This window comes from Myripristis murdjan, chromosome 23 (genome assembly GCF_902150065.1).
Source record: "Myripristis murdjan chromosome 23, fMyrMur1.1, whole genome shotgun sequence".
NCBI lineage: Eukaryota > Metazoa > Chordata > Actinopteri > Holocentriformes > Holocentridae > Myripristis > Myripristis murdjan.
In genome coordinates, this window is record NC_044002.1 from 4,926,919 (window position 1) to 4,950,517 (window position 23,599).

Sequence of the window (23,599 nt, forward strand, 5' to 3'; positions counted from 1 at the left end):
AAGAAGGAGAGGATGGGGATGGCTTTAAACTAGTGCTTAAGCCTACAGGATTTTTTCCCAGTAAGAATTAAACTGTAAATATTTATGAAATTGGGAAGATATTATTATGATGACTTACTGATTAATTATTACTGTTATTATTTTGACATTGTGTAGGGTACATTCAGTACCCCAGACGGTGTGCAAATACAGTTAAGGTAGACATCACCACCTAGTGGATACAAAGAGTAACACTATATGGGGTCAATCAAGGCAAAAGTAGTGTGTCTGGATGGAGATAGGTAACAATAATACAGTATTTATTAATCTTCAGTCAGGATACTACAACTCGCGTTAAATACAACTGGGACATGAACCACCCTGATCTTCTAAGCCAACGCCTTTATCATAAAATATGTGGAAAAGGAGCTGAAGCTGTTACACACGCTTTTGCTTGCTTTTGCTGTGTTTACACGCAGCGCTACGTGATGACGTATGTGGCAGCCGGAAATCAGGGCAGAGGGTGCTCTTGTTTGACAGAGGAAAACAGTGACAGGAGTGGAAACATGGCTCGTAGTTTACTGAGCAGAGCTGTGGATGTAGTTCATCTCAGCAGGTTAACTCTGCTGCCCGGGACACGGCTGTACACCCAGACTCAGACGGAGCCGCTGACCGTGAAACAGGAAAACAACAGAATAAGGTCGAGTTTATGTTAAAGTGTGTCGTTTTGGGGAGGTTTAACGAGACTTAAACGACAAACTCGGTAAACCAATCTGCTATTCATTCACGCAGTCGTCCTTATTTAAGGATTTTCGTCTCGATATATTTCCTCTGTTAAATTCGGCGTACAGCTCGGTCCACCAGGCACCATGTTACTGCAGTAAAATCACCTTGAGAACTGGTTCCCGCCGCTCTGCACCGTCCAGCACAATCTGTTTTCGTCAAAGAACAGGCAAACCAATACTAAAAGTTCAAACTTAATCGCCATAAGCGTTGCTTGGTGTATTAACGTCCGCTAACTATTTGTTAAACGTCTTAAGTTTCATTCTGCCAGGTGTCAATATATGCAAATGAACAAGGAAACGTTAAATATCAAAAGTTTTGAATTACGTGTGGTGTACCGTTCAGTCCACGCGACCTAGGGCACGCATTGGGGTTAGCAGATTACGTAAGACTGTGTTTTTCAGTTTAGTTTGTTAATTATATCGCTTAAGAGCCTTTGATGCTAACCTGAAGAAAAAAAAAAAACAGTCTAATATTTCCAAAATACTCCTGCATTTTTGTCTTAATGTGTGGTATTCAAAAGTGAGTTTACAGTACAGCGACCCTTATCCTACTTAATGGTATTTTTAAAATCTCCCACAATATTATAATACCGTTATAGTTATGGGCCTTAAAGCTGTGTTATGTGTACAGTGCGCTTTGGGTTTTCATTATAGTGATCACTTTAGGAACACTTTGTGGAAAATTTTAAACAAACTTGCAGTGAAGTGCTCACAAACCTATAACCCAGTACAGCAATAAATGTCCAACTACCAAGCATCACTTTGTTGACACCACTTTTTGTTTTGCAGGAGAATTATATTGAACAATCCCAAAAAGAGAAATGCCCTGTCCTTGGCCATGTTGGAGTCACTCAGAGAAAACATCCTGACTGATATTGACAGTGAAAATCTCAGAGTTATTATCATCTCAGGTAGATATTAACGTGTGTATGTCAGAGGGTGTGTGAGAGCGAAACAGAGAGATAGTGTTCTAACGATCTGTGTTGTGTATGTATGTATGTGTGTGTTGCGTATGTGTGTGTGTCAGCGAAGGGTCCAGTGTTTTCCTCTGGTCATGACCTGAAGGAGCTGACGTCAGCACAGGGCAGGGAATATCACACACAAGTGTTTCATACTTGTGCAGAGGTTAGTCTCATACACACGCGCACACACACCCACATCTGTCTGATATGATGCAGTTTTTTTTTTTTTGAGTCAGGATTATTTATTAAAGAATTGTTCAGTTTTACACTGGTTGTCTATGAGAAGCCCTTGAGTAATTCAGCATGTTACTCTGATGCATTTATAATGATTATATCATAAGAGGTGTAAGATATTTTAATGCAATTTCTGCAGTTAGTACAGTCCTTTATTTCCTTCAAATTATTACACTATTAGTCAATATAATTATTACATCAGTTAAATATATTACACCCCATATCATGAGATCACAATTAAAATGTGTTACACACGCAGGTTTTTACATTTTCCACCTTTAGATTGAAAATGCATTGCTTCTTGACCATTAGTACATTGCCAAGCAGTTAATACATTATCAGTTTTCTACATGCTTCAGTAAAAAATATGAGCCTAAAAAAACAGTAACACATGATAATAATACACACATGCATTAAACCACTGGTTCTTGTGTTCCAGGTAATGACTCTTATACAGGACATACCTGTACCTGTGATCGCTATGGTGAATGGCATTGCCACGGCAGCAGGTTGCCAGCTGGTTGCTAGCTGTGACATCGCCGTGGTGACGGAAAAGTCCACCTTCGCCACCCCCGGTGTCAACGTAGGCCTGTTCTGCTCCACACCAGCAGTGGCCATAGGAAGAGCTGTGCCCAGGAAGGTAAACATGAGAGCCAGTGTAGCAACAATGAGGGTTTGAGCAGAGGGACACGAGCTCTTGGACACTTTCACTGTTGTTTACTATGTTTACGTAATGTTTTGGGGTCTTGAGAACTGATACAATACTGATATTTTTGGATTAAAGCTGTACCATTAAAAAATCCAATATGATATAGTGTTGAGGGAATCATGTTCAGTGTTTATATATGATTCATGGTTCAGTGTTTCCCTTTGAGTTTTATTCTGGTCAGGGTGGAAAAGACTAACCTGAAAAGCAAACACATGAAATGATTTTATGTGGGTTAGCAGCTCTTAATGGCAGAGTGACCCGTTAAAACTGTTCTTTAAAGGTGCGCTATGCAAAATACAGCCTTTTCACAGCACCCATTTGGACTTGAAAAGGTAGCAGTAGGTAGATAGTTGGCAGTAAAAGGACTTATTAGGCTTTTTGATTAAGCAGGGAAAACGAAAATAGAATATAGGTGCGTATATAGCAGATAAATTATGCAATAAAAACTGTAGAAAAAATAACAAAAGCCATAAACCTAAATCAGCAACTACTCTGACATGACATAGCAGGAAAACACAGGTGTTACTAATGACATTAATGAGGTTGTGCTCTGTGGTAGTGCAGCAGAGAGTTTCCTGTGAGGCAGTGTGCACAGCTGCAGGAGCCTGGTTCTGTTCAACCTGATTGGAACAGAATTTGAATTAATGTCATCAGTAACACCCGTGTTCACCTGCTTCATGTCAAAAGAGCTGTTTAAACTTTTGATCAGCTGATTAACAGCCTATTTCAGTTTAATGGTTGTTTGCAATAAATTGCTTACTCAATTTTTTTTTTGTCTCACTCCCATTTCTTCTTTTTGCATTTTGAAGCTCTACTTAGAACCTTCTTAAGATCCAACAGTGCAAAATGTAAATTCTTGCAATTTTTCAACTGGTCTTAAAATTTTGATCAGGAGTATATCAGCAAACTGATATTTCTGTCTAACTGTAGTGCAAAGGATCCTTGATATGTCTTGCATCCAAGTTGAGGTCTCATTTGGGATGGGCTGTTTTTACACACCTTTTAACAGTTTGCTCTCAAACATCCTTGTATCCACCAATAAACTGAATTCAGGCCCATCTGCCTACAATTACACTGAAAGATGCTGGGTCTGACCCACTTCATGATGTTGTTTCTCATGATTTCCTTAGAGCCTCCAGTATCTGTGCATATCTTGCTTGTGTGATTGAAGTGCATTAAGTAATCTATGACTTAAAAATTGACATGAATTTGCAAACAGTAGGGAGTAGTTGTCTGACACAGCTCGAAGCCCTATTGAGTGTTTATGTTCCAAAAAATGGTATGGCCATAATGTGACTTTAGAAAGCTGGAAATCTGGTGAAACAGTCATTGATATTGAACAATAACCCTATGATCCCTGTCAAGTTGCCAAGAGATATTGCCATCTTTTGACTGAACAACTTTACCCAGGAAACAATGGGAAATTGAGCTCACATCAACTACAAAATGCATGAGTTGCCAACATGATAACATAATATCCTATTTATAATAACCTTTGTAATCTCTTATGCTGCCTATGGGAAACCTGGAGAGAATACCTGGGATATTCCAGTATTACATTCCATTTACTATTGGTGTTAGTGTTTTTTTCCATATTTCATTTTGTAGTTTTTATGTTCATATTGTACATATTTTCACCAATTTCTACTTTGTCCCATTATATTCTACTGTGACTCATTTTCATACTCCATGCGTTTCCACTTCAAATATTAGAATCGGCAGTTGTCCTATTTTCTGTATTTTTTATATTCTGTTTTTCTTTGGTGTATTCTCTTGATATTTGCTGTTGACCCAGTTGCACCACATGGGACATTATAAGCTTTATTTAACCTCATTGTTGTGCCTCTCTGCATTTATTTTCCAGGTTGCCATGGAAATGCTGTTCACAGGAGCGCCCATCTCAGCCCATGATGCTTTGCTGCATGGTCTGGTCAGTAAGGTGGTGCCAGAGGAGCGGCTGGAGGAGGAGACGTTAGCCATAGCCCAGCGGGTGTGCCAGGCCAGCCGACCTGTTGTAGCCCTCGGCAAAGCCACCTTCCAAAGGTGAGGGTCTTTTGTTCTTTAAAGAGCCAATGTTCCTTTTTATAGAAGCTGTAAATACGAGGAGGATCTGGTGGCTCTTTGACGGGGTCCACCAGTCCCCAGCAAAACTAGAATAAGTTCAATTTTACTGCAGTGTAAAAGTGCAATGTGATATTTTAGCAGCAACAAATCACACTAAAACACAGATTTTTTTTTTTTTTTGCAAAATTAGTGTATTTCTTTTAACAAGCAAGAAAAACAACATGAAAGTCTGACTGAAAACAGGAAGCAACAAGAGTTCCATGAGAAAGGTCTTAATTTTGAGTGTCAATAGCACTAATAATACCACAACAACAGGGGCTATGAATCATCTTGATTATGGTCTCATTTATTTATGGTAATTATGCCGAGGTATGTTATTAGCAAATGATGTTATTAACATTAAAAATACTAAACATAGCACCTTTACTTCATAACCATAAGCCTGCTAACAGACTGAAAAAGTCAAATTTCCAATCATGGATATAATTCACACTACCAATATTTCCCCATGTACACCACAGACATTTCTCCAATTATACTAAATCAACAGCTAAAACCTTTCCATATTGATCCCTGCGGTCAAATCTTATTAAACAGGAGACTGTGAAGTAATTTTTAAATGGGGATCCACACATAAAATCTTTTGAGAACCCTTTAATTCAGCGGCATAACCATTCACACCGTGACGTTGTTATGTTTACCCCTCAACGTGCTCACCCCAACCACGAAGACAAATGGCACAAGGTCGAGATGCAGCCTACGCCACCGCCTCCAAGGTGATGGTGGACAACCTGGCTCTGAGAGACGGCCAGGAGGGGATCCGAGCCTTCATCGAGAAACGCAAGCCGGTGTGGAGCCACACAGCGGAGACGGCCCACGACTGACGGGCGGATGGACGCTGCACTGGATGAAGTGGCTTTTACTCCATAGCGCTCTAGTGATTATCCTGATAGTTACACTCTGAACCTGGCGTTTGGTTGATGGTGTGGAATTTCAGAGGCATTCCAGCTGAAATGATGAGGCTGAGCAACTGATGCAGAAATGAGACTCACCAGATCCCAAGAGACAGAAGCTTTGAATTCTCAGACAAGTAGCCTTGCCTCTTACAAGACCATGGTGAGGAGATGAGAAGGAAGTACATTAGGACACAGGAAACTTGAGATGGTCATTAACAGTCACAAATGTTCTACAACTTAAGTACACTGCTCTCACTATATCTGTCTAATGTAAGGTATATTTCAATGGAGGACCTACAACTGGCACAAAACAACCAGTCAGAAGTACCACAATTATCACAAGCTACCACAAAACATACAACAAAGTATCACAAAACACTACAATTATGATACCATGAATTATGGGGCACTTTGTGGTACTTAGTTGTTCATTATGGTATGCTTTGTGATTCTCTGAGGTATTCTCAGCGGCACTCTGCAGTTAACAGGGCAGTTTTAGCAGTTCCTGTTGTACATGAATAACTTGATTCAAGTGCAATGAAAAATGTGAAAAGAGCTGTTTTTTTTTTTTTTTTCATGTGATACTCTTTATGTGATACCTGCTGTACAGGGAGGCCTTGATAAATACAGAGTAATGTTATTGATAGCTAATGAGGGATTGACAAAATCTTTGAGGTGATGGGAAGAAGCCTGTGATGTCTCAGTGCACCGTGTCACCACAGCAGTGTTGCATCAGGCTGCAGTTTTGCCACGTTGCCATGTGATGGTGTCGTCGTGCAGATCTGAAGAGTGAAGGTGCAAAAAGAGACTTCAGAGGCTCACATACAGCAGGAGTAAGAGCCAGCTGATCATATCACACTTCATTTCTGTGACTTTTCAGAATAAAAATCTAATAAAGTAAATGCTTTGTATCAAGGGTACAGCATGTTTTTATTTTCTTATATGGCTGGATTTATTCAAAAAGAAAAATGGCCATTTTTTGGGAGCATAGCCAAGCTTTCACTGCTGTCAAAACATATGAATCATATGTATTTTTGTAAGCCTTACTAGGGAAAAGCAGGGGGAAATTATGATCAGTGGATCACTGCCAATCCCATTCAAAGCTACATAGGTCAAAGGAATAAATGTGTGTACTGGACTGCTTTTTGTAGTCAAAGGTCATGCCTGGGTTTTAGATTTCATATCAACAAAAATTCCAACCACAAATGCTATCAAATGATACTGATCTCTGCAGGAACAATACTTTTGCTGGGACAGGAGATAAATTTGGGAACAAAATGTTTCCAGGTTCAGTTGGAAAAACTCAGTCATTGCTGTTTGGCTTTGTGGGACGCTATATGAGCGTGAGTGTGTAGGTAGTAGTTGATACTAGCCAGTCTGTAATTATATATTTCTATGGCACTGCTTTGTAAGCAGAGTTGACATTTAATAACAGGATGGCTTCAGTAATAACAGTTGTCTCAGATTAGGGATTAATCCTGAGAATCTCAGGTGTTGATGGTTCAACCAAGTATTTATCCAAGTGAGCTTTTCTGAGCCTTTTCTCCAATTTATCCGCTTATTTATACAACTTTCCCACTACGGACAAAAATAACATGGCACAGTGGTGGGCAGGGGTTCAAAGCATCGTCCTGGTGCATCACAAGCATCTCTTTAAGCTCCTCTTACATAAATAGGATGACAAATCCATGGTAAGTCTTCACACTACTGTCAGCAAACATCCATTACCATGCAGGCTGTAGGCAGGCAGGCATCACAAGCAGGATTTTGTTGTTCTCCAGTTATTGCTCATCCCACGAAGCTCTTGACAAGACATGCCTCTGATGCCTCCATCACCTTACTAATACACATACTCCAAAGATATACAATAACAGCATGGGAGTCAGGATTGAATGGATGCTGAGCACCTCAAATGTCGACTGATCCTATCAAGCTGTGCGTCTGATTCCTTCACCAGCTTATTTATGTATAAGTAGAACTGCCAAGTTGAACCTGCCAGTATTTTCCCCCCACCACTGAGTGTAGCTTTCATCATGTGACACCTTAGTTTCCCCATTGAGAAAATAAAGGGAACTGTCAGCAAGTCACACAACAGATCAAATCTGAGACCCTTTCAAATGTAATCCCTCGAGGACCAATCAGAAAAATACGTATCTAAATCTGCTGATCACACTTGGCACACAAATGGATATCATATTTTTGGGTCTATGTAAATCCTGCCATTCTATTTTCATTTGGAAACAGGACTCCAATCTTAGGGAAAAATGCACTTTGACCTTTCCTGTGTTATCAATTTTGGATGTCAGATATTCGTCTGACATCCATTCGTCTCTGAGGAAGAACACTCACTTATTTACTGATCCAATCTCAGGATTAATAATGGTTTCCAGCCAACAGTGTGATATTTATCTTGTTAACACCAAATGTTTGTTTCTGTTTGTTACCTGGAAAATAATCTTTTATAGGAAGTCATAGAAATGTCACTTAAACACCCTGTATTCTGCATGAATGTTCACTCATTAGGAAACACTCAAAGTACCACTTCAATGCTGTAGTAAGTTGACAAAATAAAATCGATTTTCTCCTCAGCTAATGTCATACCCAGCTTCTCCACTGAGGGGCACAATATCCTTAAGAGTGGGTAAGGCATGCAAAAGGAAAAAGAGCAAAAAGGGTGGAAAAATATAAGTCTTGTAGGAATGTGCATGCTCAGGATTTCCTACTACAACACCTAGCGACTTTATGACATGACCTCCCATTTGCACCCATAAATAACAGATCCAAAGATTCATTTTCACCCCATCTGTTTTATTAAGCAAAGTATCAGAGTCGTCTGCGGTTAGTTGTTCAAAAAAAAAAAAAAAAAAAAGATAACTTAGGGGAATGTAATAAACAGTATGTCAGTACTGTTTGAGAATGACAACTTTTTCAAAACAAATGTTTGAAACAAATATGATACTCGATTAAGTATTGAAATGTGTGACTTACACAGGGGTGACTATGTAGTGTGTGTGTATGTGTATATGTGTGTGTGTGTGTGTGTGTGTGTGTGTGTGTGTGTGGGATGACTGCCTATGCCAGTGTTAAGTGCCAGTAGCTGAACAGTAGTTGATATGACAGTGTTGAGAATAATAAGACATAACTAAAGCAAACTTGCTGCATATACTAGCTCACAACCATCTCTTGCTGCATGTGCTGAAGATTTGGAAAATACAGTACAGCATCTATCAAACCTGTGTTACCTATGGTTACATAATAAATCAGAGGATTTTAAACCATCACATCAAAAACACACAAACAAAAATGGGATCTCAGGAGCCCTTGCGAAATAGCACAGTATTCCTTGAGTAGGAATTTCACTAAAAACTACACTGGCCTCAAATCCATGTAAATACACAATGCACTGTACTTCATGAGGGAATAAGAAATGCATTGCACAACAGGAATAACAGTTATTGCTGAAACAAAGCAATAACAAAATTATCTCCTTGAAAAATGAAAATAAAAGTAAAAAATGACCCTGGTCTTAATACAATGGGGGAGCTTCAAAATCGAAATGGAAATCATGACTTCCAGTGACCCAGTCATCACTGCCTCTAATTCTCTAATCTTTTGACATAATATTATTTCTTCTCTTTGAAAAATAACATATTAACAAGCATATAGAGTAAATCAGCCTCTAATGTAAATATCTGGAGCTAACATATAAAAAAATAAAGATGGAAAAAGAAGATAAATCTGAGTTTTGCTCTTTAGGAGAACGTTCCCCTACTACTGATAAGTTTAACAACTCAGTATATTAACAAAAAAAATTACTGTACATTTCAAACTCTAAAAGATATATATACTGTCACCTCTCATTAATGATTTACATCCAAAAATAAAATAAAATCTTCAGTCAGTTTTTTTGTTTTTTAACATGATCAATAAAAATGTCAGAGGCTGGTGTGTCCTGCAGCTTTACGATGCAGCATGACGGTCAGAAGGTCAGTACTTCACACATAAAGCACAAGGCGACAGAACAAAACAAGGTTCCTAACAATGCTAGGACTACTGCTTGTCTTTGCCACAGTGTCAGTGACTACACTTTTGTTTTTTTTTTCAGTGTCCCTCCATCTTTTTTCTGTCTCTCTCTCTCATTCCCTCATCCAGTCACAGCAACATGGACTCCTGCATGGCAAACGCCTCCTGTGCGTGCCTGTAGTGTGGTCCTCCGAATAGCTGGGGAAGCTGCTGCCTTATTACGGGCTGCTGCTCCTGGAACTGTGTCCTGTAGTGAAGCAGGTCGTCAGGGCTTGGGGGGAAGGTGAACTCCTGGACGGGAGACATTTGGGCCCTCTGGAAGCTGGGTGAGCGGGGCATCCCTCCGGGCGACCGAGGGGGAAGCTCGTCCTCCGCCCGCTCCAGCCCCTCTGGCTGGTAGTGTGTGTTCAGCTCACCTCTCCGGTGCCCCTCGAACCTGAAGTCTGCTTGAGTGTAGATTTGTGTGGTGGAGTTGAGCCGAGTGGGCTGGCGCAGGTAGACGGGGGTGGAGTTGCCTGGGCTTTCCAGCTGCAGGGGGCGCTCAAGAGGAGGCCTTGCGTTTTGCAGGTCATGGGCGGAGCTAGGCGGCTGCTTCCGGTAGGTGGCATAGGAGTTGTTCATAAGAGCCTTCTCTGGGGAGAGGTTGTTGGGCTGGCGCTGAGTGGTGGCATACGCCCGGTCCCCACCATACACCAGGCTGGAGGGGGGAATTCGGGAAGGTGGAGCATAGAGTCTGTCCTCTCCCCTGTTTTCCATGTTTACGCTGTAGGAGGGATGGAAGAGGGGCACCATGGTTGGCCTGTTGGGGGAGTATTGCTGGGGAGGGGTGTGGTACTGGGACTGCGTGTTGGGGTAGCCTGCCTGGACCCCTGTTGGACTGTTGAGGGAAAGTGGTGGGGGAAGAGGGTGTTTGGCCATCCTGGACCCTGTTGTGATGGCGATGACACTCCCAGTGTGGCTGGGTGTGCGGCTAGGGCTGTTCTGGTGGAGGGACGACGTACTGAAGGAGGTTTCGCTACGAAGGGTCCTCATTCTGGACGGAGGTCTCTCCAGCTCCATGACCTCAAAGTCCTGCTCAGGCAGTCCTGGCACATTGTCATACTGAGAGGCATTGGAGCCGCGGTTGGAACCGGGGACAAAGCCCCTGGAGCGGGGCCGGCGGTGGGCCAGCATGGGGTCATCTGGGCTGGAGGGGGCCGGGGACACTCCTCTGCTCAGCTGGGTGTCTCGGGCTGCTGCTGCGATGGCCGCCGCTTTGGCTGCCTCCAGTTTGGTCTCAGAGGGCTTGACCCAGCGGGGAGTGATCTCCCTGCGAGAGCTGAAGGCCGCGTTGGAGTTGTTGGCAGAGGCGTGGCTCTGAGACCTCCCACCCTCCGCTGCTAGGATGTGCTGTGGTGCTGGGGTAGGGGTTGGGGTTGGGGCTGGAGGCGGCGTCACCCCCCTCTCAGGAGTGGTGATGGTGGAAGCCAAGGGGGTGGGATGCCTTCGCTGCTCGGTGGGAATCTCACCTGATCCCCTGCTGCGAGACTCCCTCCTGTCAGCCTTGTGCTGGCGGATCAGCTTGTCCAAGGAGTCCCGACGTGCCCGGCTGGGGGGCCGGCTGTCCCGCTGGCGGTCTGGCAGAGGACTGGGGTCCCTGGGAGGCTCGGCTGGCTCAGCATGGCTCTGACCATTAGCCACGTGATTTGCCACCGGTGCTGCCAGCTCAGGAGGAAGCTGCCCTAGAGGCTTCTTGGGAAACTCTTCCTCTTTACCTGCCCAGTCAAAACAGAGGAGACTGGTTAGAATACCACCGTGAAAACATACTGAACAGTAATGGCTGAACACACTGTGTGGTGTTGATTCACATCAGATGAAAATTCACAACGGGTACATGGATTCATGCAACACCACTGCCATAGGGAGGTAAAAATAAAGGAGAATTACATTCATGACAACACTTAATCACATTTCCACAGGCAAAGAACAAAGGACAGAAAAAATACATCTGAAATAGTGTTTGATATTAATTCCCAGCTCGCCAGAGGCGCTCAATTAGGAACTGACACTCAATTGAGTAGCCTGTGAAATTATGAGTTTCACTCCATTCCATTAAACTGTACTTAGCCGCGGCAGTAGACCCGGACTAGAAAGGTCATACGGAAATAGTTCTTGATTAATGAACCTTGTTAAATGTACTTAGATTTTTAAGTACAAGCATCATAAAACCACAGAAATATTTCCTCATTTAAACTGCTATGCTTGCACCTACAATAAATATTACAATCACTTTATGGTATAAACTATGACATTATTCTGTGTTACTTTAATTTACTACTTTGTATAAAATAGAAATAAAAGTACAGTTGACAAGAAAATATACATTGTGTAGAGACAGTAATGGTGACTCTGGATGTGTTGGGGACTGCAAGGGAAAAGTGTGATCTATAACCACCAGTGTTAGGCCAGGAGACAGCAGCTGGAGGAGGAGGAAGTGCTGTGGGAGTGACCCAGGAAGTCAACAAATTGGCACTAAATACACAAAAAATGTCTATCCATGACATTTTTCCCAGGTAACTTTTTCTCCTGTTCTCTGTCCAAATGGGTTAAAGCAATGTGAAGAAGCACCTAAGCTGCCTAACCTTCCTTATCCACCATTCCCACATCAGTATTTGTCAGTACTGGATATGGATATAAATATTCATGTAAAAACTTATTTTAAATTTTTGTTAGGGTTAGCCTGACAGAGTCCTGACTGCTAGAGACATCATTCCAGTGTGGTGTAGGGGAATAAGTGAAACCTTCAATGAAACCAGTTTCACTCCGTGGACAATACCAGTGATTTTGTGTGGTTTGTCTATTTAGTACAATTTACCAACATTTCACATTGCAACAAACTATTTTGCAAATCATGTGTGGGGGTATAAAGATTTCAAAGATTTTAAAGATGGTCCTTTATGGAGCTGCTAATCCACCAAACAGAATATATTGTATTATTTCATTTAGCCTAGCTTAGCTTCATTCCAAAAATATTTTTTCTACTGTCAGCCTTCAAAAACCCATATTGATCTAAACCTAATTTTTGTTGTTGTGCTTTGACTCCTCATTGCTTTAACCTATTTAGTCCATTCAGTATCGACACAGGAGAGGAAGCCACTTTAGATTTAGAGATTTACCCATGGGGTGTGGACAGTGAGTTAGGTTGTCATGACAATGGGGTTGGCGAGGGAGAGGATGCCGTCTCTTAAGAACGCAACTCGCTCCAGAACCATAGAGCCATTGTTGATGAATGACAGTTCAGCCAATTCAGATTAAAAAAATTGCAGATCCAAAAAAATCCCCCTTGCACACCAGCTCATAAACTGGCATCCGACTTGACTGTAGCAGATGGGTTTAAAGATGGCTCTCTTGGAGCCAGTTTAACAAAAGCTTCCACTGTTGGAAAGACTGCCTCATTATCCAGTCAGGCAAATGGATGAGACTGCTACTGTTATGCCTGTGTGGGATCCAGAAGACAGGAAAGTTCTGGTGTGGTCCTCTTTGAGAACATTCTTCAGATATACTGCACAGTATTACATTTTCAGGTATTTATGTTTTGCAATACTGTTTCAAATATTGCGGCAATTACACTGAGGCCGTCATGGAGGTCTGGTAGAGAACCGTCTGTATACAAGTAACAGCTAAATATAACAGCTAGACAACAAAAAGAGAAACCTGAAAAAGACTGCTGAGGTGATCCATTCAGCATGGTTATAAATGGCAGACTCATGAGATAGATTTAGATAACTTGTGGTGAAAAGTGCCTTGTTTTTATCCCTAGCCTCTGGTTCAAAGATAGCTTCAACTAGCAACTATTGCAAGTTGTGGCTTGAGAAAATTCAGCTCAATCAAGCCAGACATGCAGTTTGTTTTTCTTGCTTATTACAATGCCACTTTTAATATAAACATACAACAACCAACCACTACCACTAGCTTCTACTAGATACATTAGCTAGAAAGCAAATTGGATGTGTTTAAAAGTCATTCAGTGAGTAGGCCTACTGATTTGATATATGATGGTTGTGTAAGTGCAGTTAAAAAACAGCATAGATATTCAACTCTTTTCAGTTCTGTTGAGAGTGCCAAACTGAATTTAGAAATGCAATCAGCTGTTCACTGTTGCTGAGCACCTCCAAGACGGCCACCAGAGGGTGCTTTAAATCACCTGAAAAACATTTCCAGGGACAGAGGTGGTGATGATTTTCTCATTTCTTTTGACCGTTGTGGCATCAGAGCATGGCAGCAAAGGAAAATATGACGAGATACAAAGAAAAGAGGGGGACCCAGCCATCGCAGGACTTCAAATAAGCACTGAAGCAATGCAGCCGAGCTTGTTAAAGCTGTTATCAGGGAGAACAGCTGGAGGGCTAGTTTGTGGAGGAGAAACCCCAGTGCTGTTGGACAGACAGGCGACAGACAAAACGGACTGACGGACGAACTGAGGGACAGATGGAGAGACATGGAGAGGGAAGACCAGTCAGGATAGCCCACCGGTTACTGTTGTAGGAGGGAATGTGGCCCCCACTCACGGCCACACTTTTGTAGGCTAACATCATTCGAAAGAAGAGGGAGAGAAAGCAGATTAATCAAGAGAGACAGAGCAAGATTAGAAACATACGGCTACTTCTACAGCTATTGACTAAATGGCAGCAAGAGACTGAGCCAGGTCCTGATGGTCCTAAGTGATAATGCATGTGTGTGTTAATACATTTAGATAACTGTGTGTGTTCTCTTTTTTCTCAGTGTGATAGTGTCTGTTAATGCATGCTATGTTCAGTGACAATTCATACAAAAGATAGTCTCAGACAAGCGATCTGATTGGTTGACTGATGGGCAGACTGACTGAAACGTTTTGCAACCGTGCCAATTATTTGCATAATGCAACTCCTGTGGCAACCAGGGAGCTAATTCGAGGTGGTTCCAGTTTTCTCCTGGTTTTTATTCTTTTGTACATCCATGACACTGAAGAAAACGTTTAAGACAGTACACATGCATTGATAACTATTACATAACACGACCATCATACCTGAGTGATTGTTTGTTATTGTAATTATGGATACCTTTGTACAGTCTGACTTATCAGGGGGTTACTGAAAGCTGATATTGACACGATATTGAATATTTTAAATTTGGACCTTTTTCATGCTAAAACAATTTCTCCAGATTTATACTAAAAATCTTGACTGAAACCCAGGACAATATAAATAATGCTATCATGATGACAAGCATTATTACTACACAAATTAAAACACCTTGTGATGTGCAGGAACAAGGTCGAAATGTTGCTGTTGCACCACATCACCATTGTGTCCATCATCACAGTCAAGAATGCCCCATTGGATGTTGTTACTGTAGTGAGTGTGTGTGTGTGTGTGTGTGTGTGTGTGTGTGTGTGTGTGTGAATCATGGTATGGCAGTACCTGGTGCGGGCAGCTCCAGCTTTGCCCTCCTGAGCTCTGTCATGGAGTTCTGTAGCTGCTCAATCACAAAGTCATCCTCAAAGAAGAAGTTTTTGGACAAAGTCACCTGAAGAAACTCTACCAGCTCCTCCATGGACAGCTTCATCAGGTGCTCTGCAAACCACACACACACATCAGATTTTTCTCCTTTTGAGAAGAATAGTAGCCGCTGTAGCCGGCTTGCGATGTTTGAGTGGAGTGAACGGTCTTACTCTTGTGCAGTTTGAGGACAGTGTAGGACATGGCGGTCAGCACTCTCTCGCCCTCCAAGATATAGATGTCCCAGATTCTTAGGGTGAGGGTGAAGGGTGTCTGGACACAAGAAGAGAGTAAGACAATGACAATAAGAGAGATTATGAGTGAAGAAGCTCTCCCTAACCTGGTTCTTGTTGTAGGGTTAGGTCAGTATCTCGTTAGATGATTGTTGACCAGAGAAACTGTTTTTACAATCTGTGACAACAACCAACCAACATTTTCTTTTTTATTCTTCTTCTTTATTCTTCATTTTGTTTTATAAATCGTCTAAGTCTTCATTTTAATATCGCGTTTTAATGTTAAATGATGATCTAAATGCAAGTTCGAAAGGGTTCATTATGTCTACTTTTTAAGATGAAAGTTACTGTTCCTCTTTTCAGACAAAAATTAAGGTAGTAAATGTTTATTTTTTACCTTGACATGTTTCGACTGGCGTCTGCAGTCTTCCTCAGAAGCGTCTCCTGACGGCTGTGGCGTATCGTTTATCAGCTGTTTTTCCAAGGCAGGTAGGCAAGTTGCTAGGCAGGTAGACCACGCCTAGGAAAAACGGCTGATAAATGATATGCCACAGCCGTCAGGAGACGCTTCTGAGGAAGACTGCAGACGCCAGTCGAAACATGTCAAGGTAAAAAATAAACATCTACTACCTTCATTTTTTTCTGAAAAAAGGAACAGTAACTCTTATGATCTAAATGCTGTTTAAAAGGGTCTTCTACATGTATAAGGATAAATGTCATGGGGGAAACGCTGACAGCTTATAATTTTTGAGAGTGAAAATTGCCTAAATTTGGGATAGATTGGAGATTGTGATGATTATTCATATTTCAAACTAACACAATGTTTGAGTGTGTTGAATTTGCAGCATGCAAAGAGGATACTCACTCTGTCCAGGAAGCATTGGAAGAACCACTTCATGGTGTAGAGACTGGTAAACACCTCCTGGTTGTCCTGTTGAGGTACAAAGCCAAGAGAAGCTGCTAAGTGTATAGAGTACAGGAGGTGGAGAGTGGGCGTGAGAAGTGGTTTGTTATGTTTATGTATATGCCGGTTTGAAGTTGTGCACTGCAGCTCCTGATAATCTAGTAACTAGAGCTAGATGATGTGGACAAATCAAACATCATGATATGACTGACTGAATACCTCGATCTCAATACTGCGATGACTACTGGTGCTTTCTATTTTCACACAACATTTTTAATAAATGATCATTACTAATGAACAGCAAAAACAGTCTAATATGTTTACATATTACTGTTGCACCCTTTACTGTAATGCAGCCTCTGAAACCAGGAAAAGCCAACACTTGTCACAATTATATCAATAAATAGCTCAGCCCTTGTATTAACTGCCTGATAATATATTAATGTAAAAAAACCATCATGTAAAATGTAATACACTGTATTATCTGTTTCAGATAATGCTATAGCATATTATTACATCAGTCAGCGAGAATGACATCATAAGGGGTGAATCATTAATACCACTTTTATAACAATAATGATATTGACAAATAATTGAAATAATTACTATGATATAATAATGCAATTTCCATTATTACTCAATATCATTATGACATTAATAGTTGAAACCATGACATACCTCTTATTATGTAATAGTGCTTGAAAATAAAATCATGTACGTTATAGAGCAATTTCTAACATTAGCATGTTTTCTTTACATTTCTTTGGATGAACATTATCTTTTATACTGTGACAACCTATCACATAATGTGGCACATATTCTGCACTGTCAGTCTGCATGTGAGTGTGGCTCCACTCACCAGGTGCTGTTTCAGTTTAGGCATCATCTTCTTGAGGATACGATCATGGTGCTCCTGGAAGCGCATCAGCTTTGGAAAACCAGGGACAAAAAAGCCTAGAGGTGAAGATAGGAAAGATTACTGTTTTTTTTTTTTTTTTTTTTTTTTTTTAAATAGATGCAACGACAAAATACATATATTCTACTTACACAAAACAAAAACATAATTTTACAATTTACAACACATATATACACACACAGACATAATGTACTTGCATGACAAGCACCATATATAATATAATTCAAATCACTTCTGCACATCTTCAAATGAAACACTTCATCCTATATCAGGGAATAAAAGAAAAAGCCAAATAATGTTAAATTATGAATAATGATAACTCAGTATCCCAACTTTGATATTGTCAGTATCTCCCATTCATTTAAACCTGAGCTTTTTGCTCTACCTTTCATATTCATTTAATTTTCCTGTAAATAATAATGTTTTAGAAATGTAATGAATATATCGAATATATGCAGTGTCTGATAAGATATTTTGCTCATCATGAAATCAAAAATAGTATTGAGAGGGGATAAAGGGACAAGGATTACTTGTTCAGAAAACAAATCTGCCACCCGCTGCCAAAAGGATGCAACAACTTGACAATACCAAAATAAGTGCATGATGTCCCCCTCATTGGCATAAAACCTGCAGATATTATCTTTTTATTCTCCTTAACTTAATTATTTCTTCTTCTTGTCTTTTCTTATTGTTTAAACTGGAGAGCCCATAAATAAGTGGAACAAGATGACTTGCAGATAAACTAAAACAAATTATCCAAGGAAGAGGAGTATCTAACACATTTTTTCAGTAGAAATGATACATGATTGTTGATTTACAATTGGCCAGCCATTTATAATTTCTTATATGGCACCAACATAAGCCTCTATATACTATATGTCTTTTCCTTACATGGCTGTATGTCCTCCTGGCTTTTAGGCCTCTGAAATGATAATCCCTTGAAATGTGCCTGTATAGTCTATGTCTGTGTGTGTTTACAGTCTATAGGACATATTCCTGGGTGTAGTGATCTTGGCCATTTATGGAGTGATGGAGTCTGTCGCTCAAAGGTTTATGAGCTCAGAAACATAGCTGTAACACGCCTGCCCGCTAGTTTGTCTTGTGTTCTTCCACATGGATAATGCCTGGTGGGATTGAGCATGCGTTTAACGAGAGGATGTGTGTGCTCTGACTTGGTGTACAGCGTGTGTGTGTGTGTGCTTGTGTTTGTGTGTCATGACTTCTTATATTTTTATCCTACTGTATATTCAAAGCTTCTTAGCCACAGTGGAAAATGTCTGGCAAAGGTTCTCACACATGACTGTAAGTCCCACACGGTTGTTTGAATGCAAAAATGCCAGTATGAGACAGTATAATCTGTCAGGGTCATGATTTAAATAATAGTCCAAATAAAAATGTTTTGAAAAAACATAACAATGAAGCAAAGTAAATGTTACTTAAACATAACAAATGTTAGGTTTGATAATGACAGTCAGAAGACTGTGTGTCTGCCAGCCACTTCCCTGTCCTTGGACACGCTGAGAGCCTTTGTGGTAATTATGGTCCACAGAGCTGACAACTATGCACACATAACCAAACATCAAATTTTGAGGTTTTTCTTTTTGTTTTTCTGTTTTGCTCATACAGTATGAGTATGTGTTACCATGCATGGCATGCTTCTGCCCAGACAGTAGTTTGACCAAGGCCCAGAAGGCATCCTCTTCATTCATGTAGATGAGCAGCAGCGCTGTGATCTGACTCATTCCCTGGCAGTAGCCCACCTCCTGCAGACACATGGTATAATACAGATTAATGGGGTGGAGCAGCGCGGTGGTCAAATGGTCAGAGGGTCAATTCCCATGACAGCTGGTGTCCATCACTGCTCTTGGCCTACACATTAGACCTCTGACAACTTTTGTCTGCAACTTCTCTCTTGGTCTTGATGCTGCTTTCTTTGCCAAGTCACCCTAGAAAGGAGCCTCACTCACATGCAACTGTTACTACATGTAACCCTTGTAATTAATACGCTAATCTCTGCACATTGTGCGGCACATTCACAATGGATAATAAAGAAATGTCTGAAATCAAGAATGTCTCTCAAACAAATGTGTACTCTGAAGATTTGAATACGGTTCATCATTTCCAGCAAAAAGTGGAGTTTACATCCAAAATTTATCTAAAACCTTCCTATACAGATTCCACTACTGCCTCCTCTTTTCACAATGAGGGAGCAGAAAAAAAAAAAAAATTAGAAATACCACCTGACAGCTGCATGCCTCGACCAACCGGTCAAGTTATAGTTTACATCCATGTTTGTCCAGACTCACAATAAAAAAAAAAACAGCCAAATTCCTTGTATGTGTTCACATGCTTGGCCAATAAAGCTGATTCTGATAGAACACAAAGTTGTGGCCTTGACAGTAGACAATGCTTCAGATTTGGCTGTTGCTGCAACGAAGCTACAATAAACATGGGTGCTTCACACACGTCTATACAAGAAGATCTCTCCAGTCACCAGTTTCATGGTGGGCACACAAGATTAGTGTCACGGACTCAGTATCTGACCAAATGAGAAATATGGTCACAACCTCCCCTTCTGAGTTACGGTGTTGAATAATGGCCAGAAAAGTGTTTTTGCAGTACATTTATAATGTCACCGTGACCTTTGACCTATCAAATGTCATCACTTCTTCATTTTATCCTATTAGACATTTGTGTAAAACTTTGTCATAATTTGTGTACGATTTTGAGTTAAAAACGTGTTTTGTAAGGTCACTGTGACCTTGACCTTTGACCACTTAATTCTAACCAGTTGATCCTTGAATCTAAGTGGGCATTTATGCCAAATTTGACAATCCCTCAAGGCGTTCCTGAGGTATCATGCTCATGCGAATGGGATGGACGTAGAAAGGGATGGACAACCTGAAAACATGATGCCTCTGGCCACGGCTGTCACTGGTGCAGAAGTATTAAAAAAAGGTAATTTTTTTACTTTACAAATTACAACACAGCACATTCTTATAGGATTAAAATCACACATGATCTCTGCAATTACCAGCAAATTACAGAGTGCCCCAGGTTATATCAGTGCAAGTAAGGTTCTTACATCAGTGGAGCTTATCTGGTAAAGTATGTTACATAGTTAAATAATACATTCCTGCAGACTAAGTGAGAGTGTGTGTGACTCACCGTATTGTACATGGAGTAGGCTGTGAGGACGTGGAACAGAGCCTGCTGCCTGAGAACACAAACACAAACCACTCAATACAAAACCCTGCAAACACTCCACAGTGTATAGACAGACTCTTCATTCACCCTTTTGTTCTGTGAGGCTTGAGCATTTTAAACTCGCAGTAAAATTACCCACGCATGTCACAGGAAGTTGTACGACAGCCTCTGAGGTGCGAATTAATCGGAAGAGAAAATGCTTTTGTGTGGAAAAATCAATTGAAAAAAGACTAAATGTGATGTGTAATATGCTTTTTCCTGCGGGAAGGAACAACTGTGCTGCTTCATTTCAAACCAACAGTGTGAAAAAGAATATCAGAATGGTAATACAAGGAGTGAAAACATACAAAAAGAGGGACGTGAGCTCTTCCACTTCTATGTAGGGAAATGTCAGTGGGAAGTAGCTTTGGGATGTCAGTTCTATTGAGTTAATAGGAAAAGTCCTAAAACCAACAGGGAGAAAAAGCACAAAATACCACCTGCTCTTAAGACAATATACTTCTAGACTAAACCTGAATGTGAAAATAAGCGTTAAGTGGTAATCTGCAGGATCCTGTTTTCCCTCCATCTTTGTTGCCAAGTGTTCATCGCTGCGCTGTTTCTGCCCTTAACTTCCCAGAGATCACCTGTCAATCAATGTCCAGCACTGTGACCTCTCTCTCCTTGGATTTTCACTGGATGGAAGCTGAGTTTCTATAAGTGACACTTTTTTTTTTTTTGTCTGCTCAGCCGTTGTGGCTAGCACTGCTCCTACTACTGACCCAGTTCCTCTATTTATTCCAAACAGATCAGAAACACTAACTGCATCACTTTCTGTAAATTCTTCCTGGGAAAGTGCTGCCAGACACCACGTGTTTAGAACACCAAATGTAAAACCATCAGGCTGTAGGATGAATCACTCTTGTATTACAACAATCAGCTATAGAGAGCAAAATGGAGAAAATGTTTAAATACTGCATATGTTTTGTGTCATCACTATGCTAAATAAATTCTGTGAACATGCTGAACTTGCAATTAGTTTTTGATTTCTCTGCTGCTCTGGCAGATCCAGTCTGCGCTCCACTGAACTTACACACAGGCCTGGATAATCAGGCTGGTTGTTTAATGTGAAACGCTTAATTAACATGTTAATTTTCATCAGCTGTCACTGGCTTATCGCTGACAATAAGGCAGCTGTAATGTGGTATTCACACTGAATTTCTGAGTAAGTCCGAATCACAGAGCCGTAGATTTTGTGCACCACAGTGCTGTTACCCTTGAGTTTTTTTTTTTTTTTTTTTTTTTTTTTTTTACATAAGGGCCACTGACTGCGAGGCTGCAGAGAAGTGCATTTGCACTCACTTGACATCATAGCGATGCATGAACATGATGTGGTCCCGGTAGGTTCGGTTCACATCCAGGTCAATCTGCCGGATGTCAGGGGAAAGTCCTCTCGCTCTGACCTTCAGTTTCTGAAGACGACAGGAAAACAGAAGGAATAAGGAAGTGTAGGTCAATGACAGAGAGAGGAGGTTCAAAGAGGAATGACCTGAATTGCACACAGCCTGTTTGGAAAATGCAAATTGTGCATTCCTGATTTCATGATTGGCTGGAAGTAACAATATAATCTAACAACTAAAATGTGTGTCAAGTAAATGAAAATCTAAATACAGGGTTTCAACCCATATTTTAGGGACATTTCATACTTTTTCAAAACATTTACAGGCCTGGAAAACACATTTTCACATTCATGACTTTTCTGGGATTTTCATTACACTAGAAACCCAGCAAACATTCAACACATATTCACACAGATTGCCAAACAGTTATATATAGCAGTAAAATATTTTTTTGCCATTAATTGTTGACAGAGCTTCCATGCTCTGTCATTCATGTCCTTCAAGACATGGCTCCTAAATGTCACCTTCCAGCAATGCAAACAACTGAAATCCCCCACGTTCCCAGTTCATGTTCCCTGCTTTTTTGCTCATTTACTGCATGTGTGCTCAAATATACTCTTCCAAAAAAGAAAATTGACACGGGTGAAAATAAGAATGGTCAAAAAAAGAAACTTGACATGGGTTTTATTGGTTTATTAACTGAGAGAGTCACCGGTGATCCTGCCTCTGGCATTTGTTAAGTGATTCTATTGCAGTATTTGAGCCACACTGTAATGTTGTTCTGTCAATAAACCCATAAAACCCATATAACTTGTGTCAAACTTTTTTTTGACAATTTTTATTTTCCCCTGTGAGTATGTCTGTGACAGCAACTGAAGGCAGGAATACCTTGATATAGCTTGCACAGCCCTCTAATAAGACCCAGAATGTGTCTCTGATAAAATAAGCATTTTACAGTGTACATGACACACACACACACACACACACACACACACACACACACACACACACACACACACACACACACACGTTCATAAATACCGCTTGTCCTCAGTAAAGTTTGTAAAATCAAATAAAGCCAGGGTGCTTGCTCACTTGCTCATGAATTTTATGAGGGCTTGTGCTGCAGTGTATGCCTGTGTGTTGCATAGATTTTATGAATTGGCCAGGGGGTCCAGGACTCTGAACTGGAGGCAGAGAGAGAGTGTTTTCAGCAGTGAGATCCCAGTTTGTGTTTCCGTACCTCATAGAAGTCTTTCTTCTCCTCCTTTATTTTGGGAATGTCGAGGAGCAAACACCACACCTCCCCTCTGAGCTGCAGGGGAATTCCCTTATAGATCCTCCTCACCAGCTGGAAGGAACACATACAGCAGGAGGCCATTGTTAGCCAGGCCTTCAAAGACGACAGCTTTCTCCACCTCGGCTAGGTGCTCTACCACTGCTCCGGGCCAGAGGGCCTTCAACAGCGTTACACTGTTGGACTGGCCTGCTGATGTATCAGCTCACTAATGGCCTTAAATTAAAATACTGGCTAATCAGTGTTGTCCATTGCCAGTGTGATGAAGGCTTCTCTCTGGCCACAACTACAGAAAAACTTGCAATCAAATTTTATTGTCCTTGCACATTCATTTATTTGGTCCATTATGTTTTTGTTAATTAATTCTTTTAAAAGTCACCACCCATTCTGTCTGTTGAATGGGTATGGTGAGCTCCCAAACCTCTACAAATTTTA

At 40.9% G+C, this 23,599-nt stretch overlaps 2 protein-coding genes across 3 annotated transcripts in view; one reads left to right on the forward strand and one right to left on the reverse strand.

Annotated features, from left to right (window-relative positions):
* The first annotated feature begins 491 nt into the window (after window positions 1-491).
* echdc3 (enoyl CoA hydratase domain containing 3) lies at window positions 492-6,609 on the forward strand. Its single transcript, XM_030045529.1, has 6 exons — window positions 492-679; window positions 1,554-1,675; window positions 1,792-1,889; window positions 2,400-2,600; window positions 4,534-4,712; window positions 5,464-6,609. The coding sequence occupies exons 1-6, from the start codon at window positions 546-548 to the stop codon at window positions 5,615-5,617; spliced, it is 888 nt and encodes a 295-aa protein (XP_029901389.1). The 5' UTR covers window positions 492-545; the 3' UTR covers window positions 5,618-6,609.
* Window positions 6,610-8,476: 1,867 nt separating this feature from the next.
* usp6nl (USP6 N-terminal like) overlaps window positions 8,477-23,599 on the reverse strand; it is a 71,585-nt gene continuing 56,462 nt past the window's right edge. For both annotated transcript variants that reach the window (XM_030045528.1, XM_030045527.1), the window contains 9 exons: window positions 23,111-23,218; window positions 21,830-21,939; window positions 20,450-20,498; window positions 18,924-19,044; window positions 17,225-17,319; window positions 16,327-16,392; window positions 15,402-15,501; window positions 15,151-15,303; window positions 8,477-11,466 (listed from right to left, as the gene is read on the reverse strand). In XM_030045528.1, the coding sequence (XP_029901388.1) occupies window positions 9,842-11,466; window positions 15,151-15,303; window positions 15,402-15,501; window positions 16,327-16,392; window positions 17,225-17,319; window positions 18,924-19,044; window positions 20,450-20,498; window positions 21,830-21,939; window positions 23,111-23,218 (2,427 nt within the window). In that variant the 3' untranslated portion in view covers window positions 8,477-9,841. The remainder of the gene's footprint in view (window positions 11,467-15,150; window positions 15,304-15,401; window positions 15,502-16,326; window positions 16,393-17,224; window positions 17,320-18,923; window positions 19,045-20,449; window positions 20,499-21,829; window positions 21,940-23,110; window positions 23,219-23,599) is intronic.

Bases quoted from the DNA above. Each gene is read 5' to 3' on its own strand.
- echdc3 (XM_030045529.1), top strand. From the start codon at position 546: ATGGCTCGTAGTTTACTGAGCAGAGCTGTGGATGTAGTTCATCTCAGC. The intron at 680-1,553 runs GTCGAGTTTATG...TTTGTTTTGCAG, and splicing joins CAGGAAAACAACAGAATAAG to GAGAATTATATTGAACAATC. The intron at 1,890-2,399 runs GTTAGTCTCATA...CTTGTGTTCCAG, and splicing joins TGTTTCATACTTGTGCAGAG to GTAATGACTCTTATACAGGA.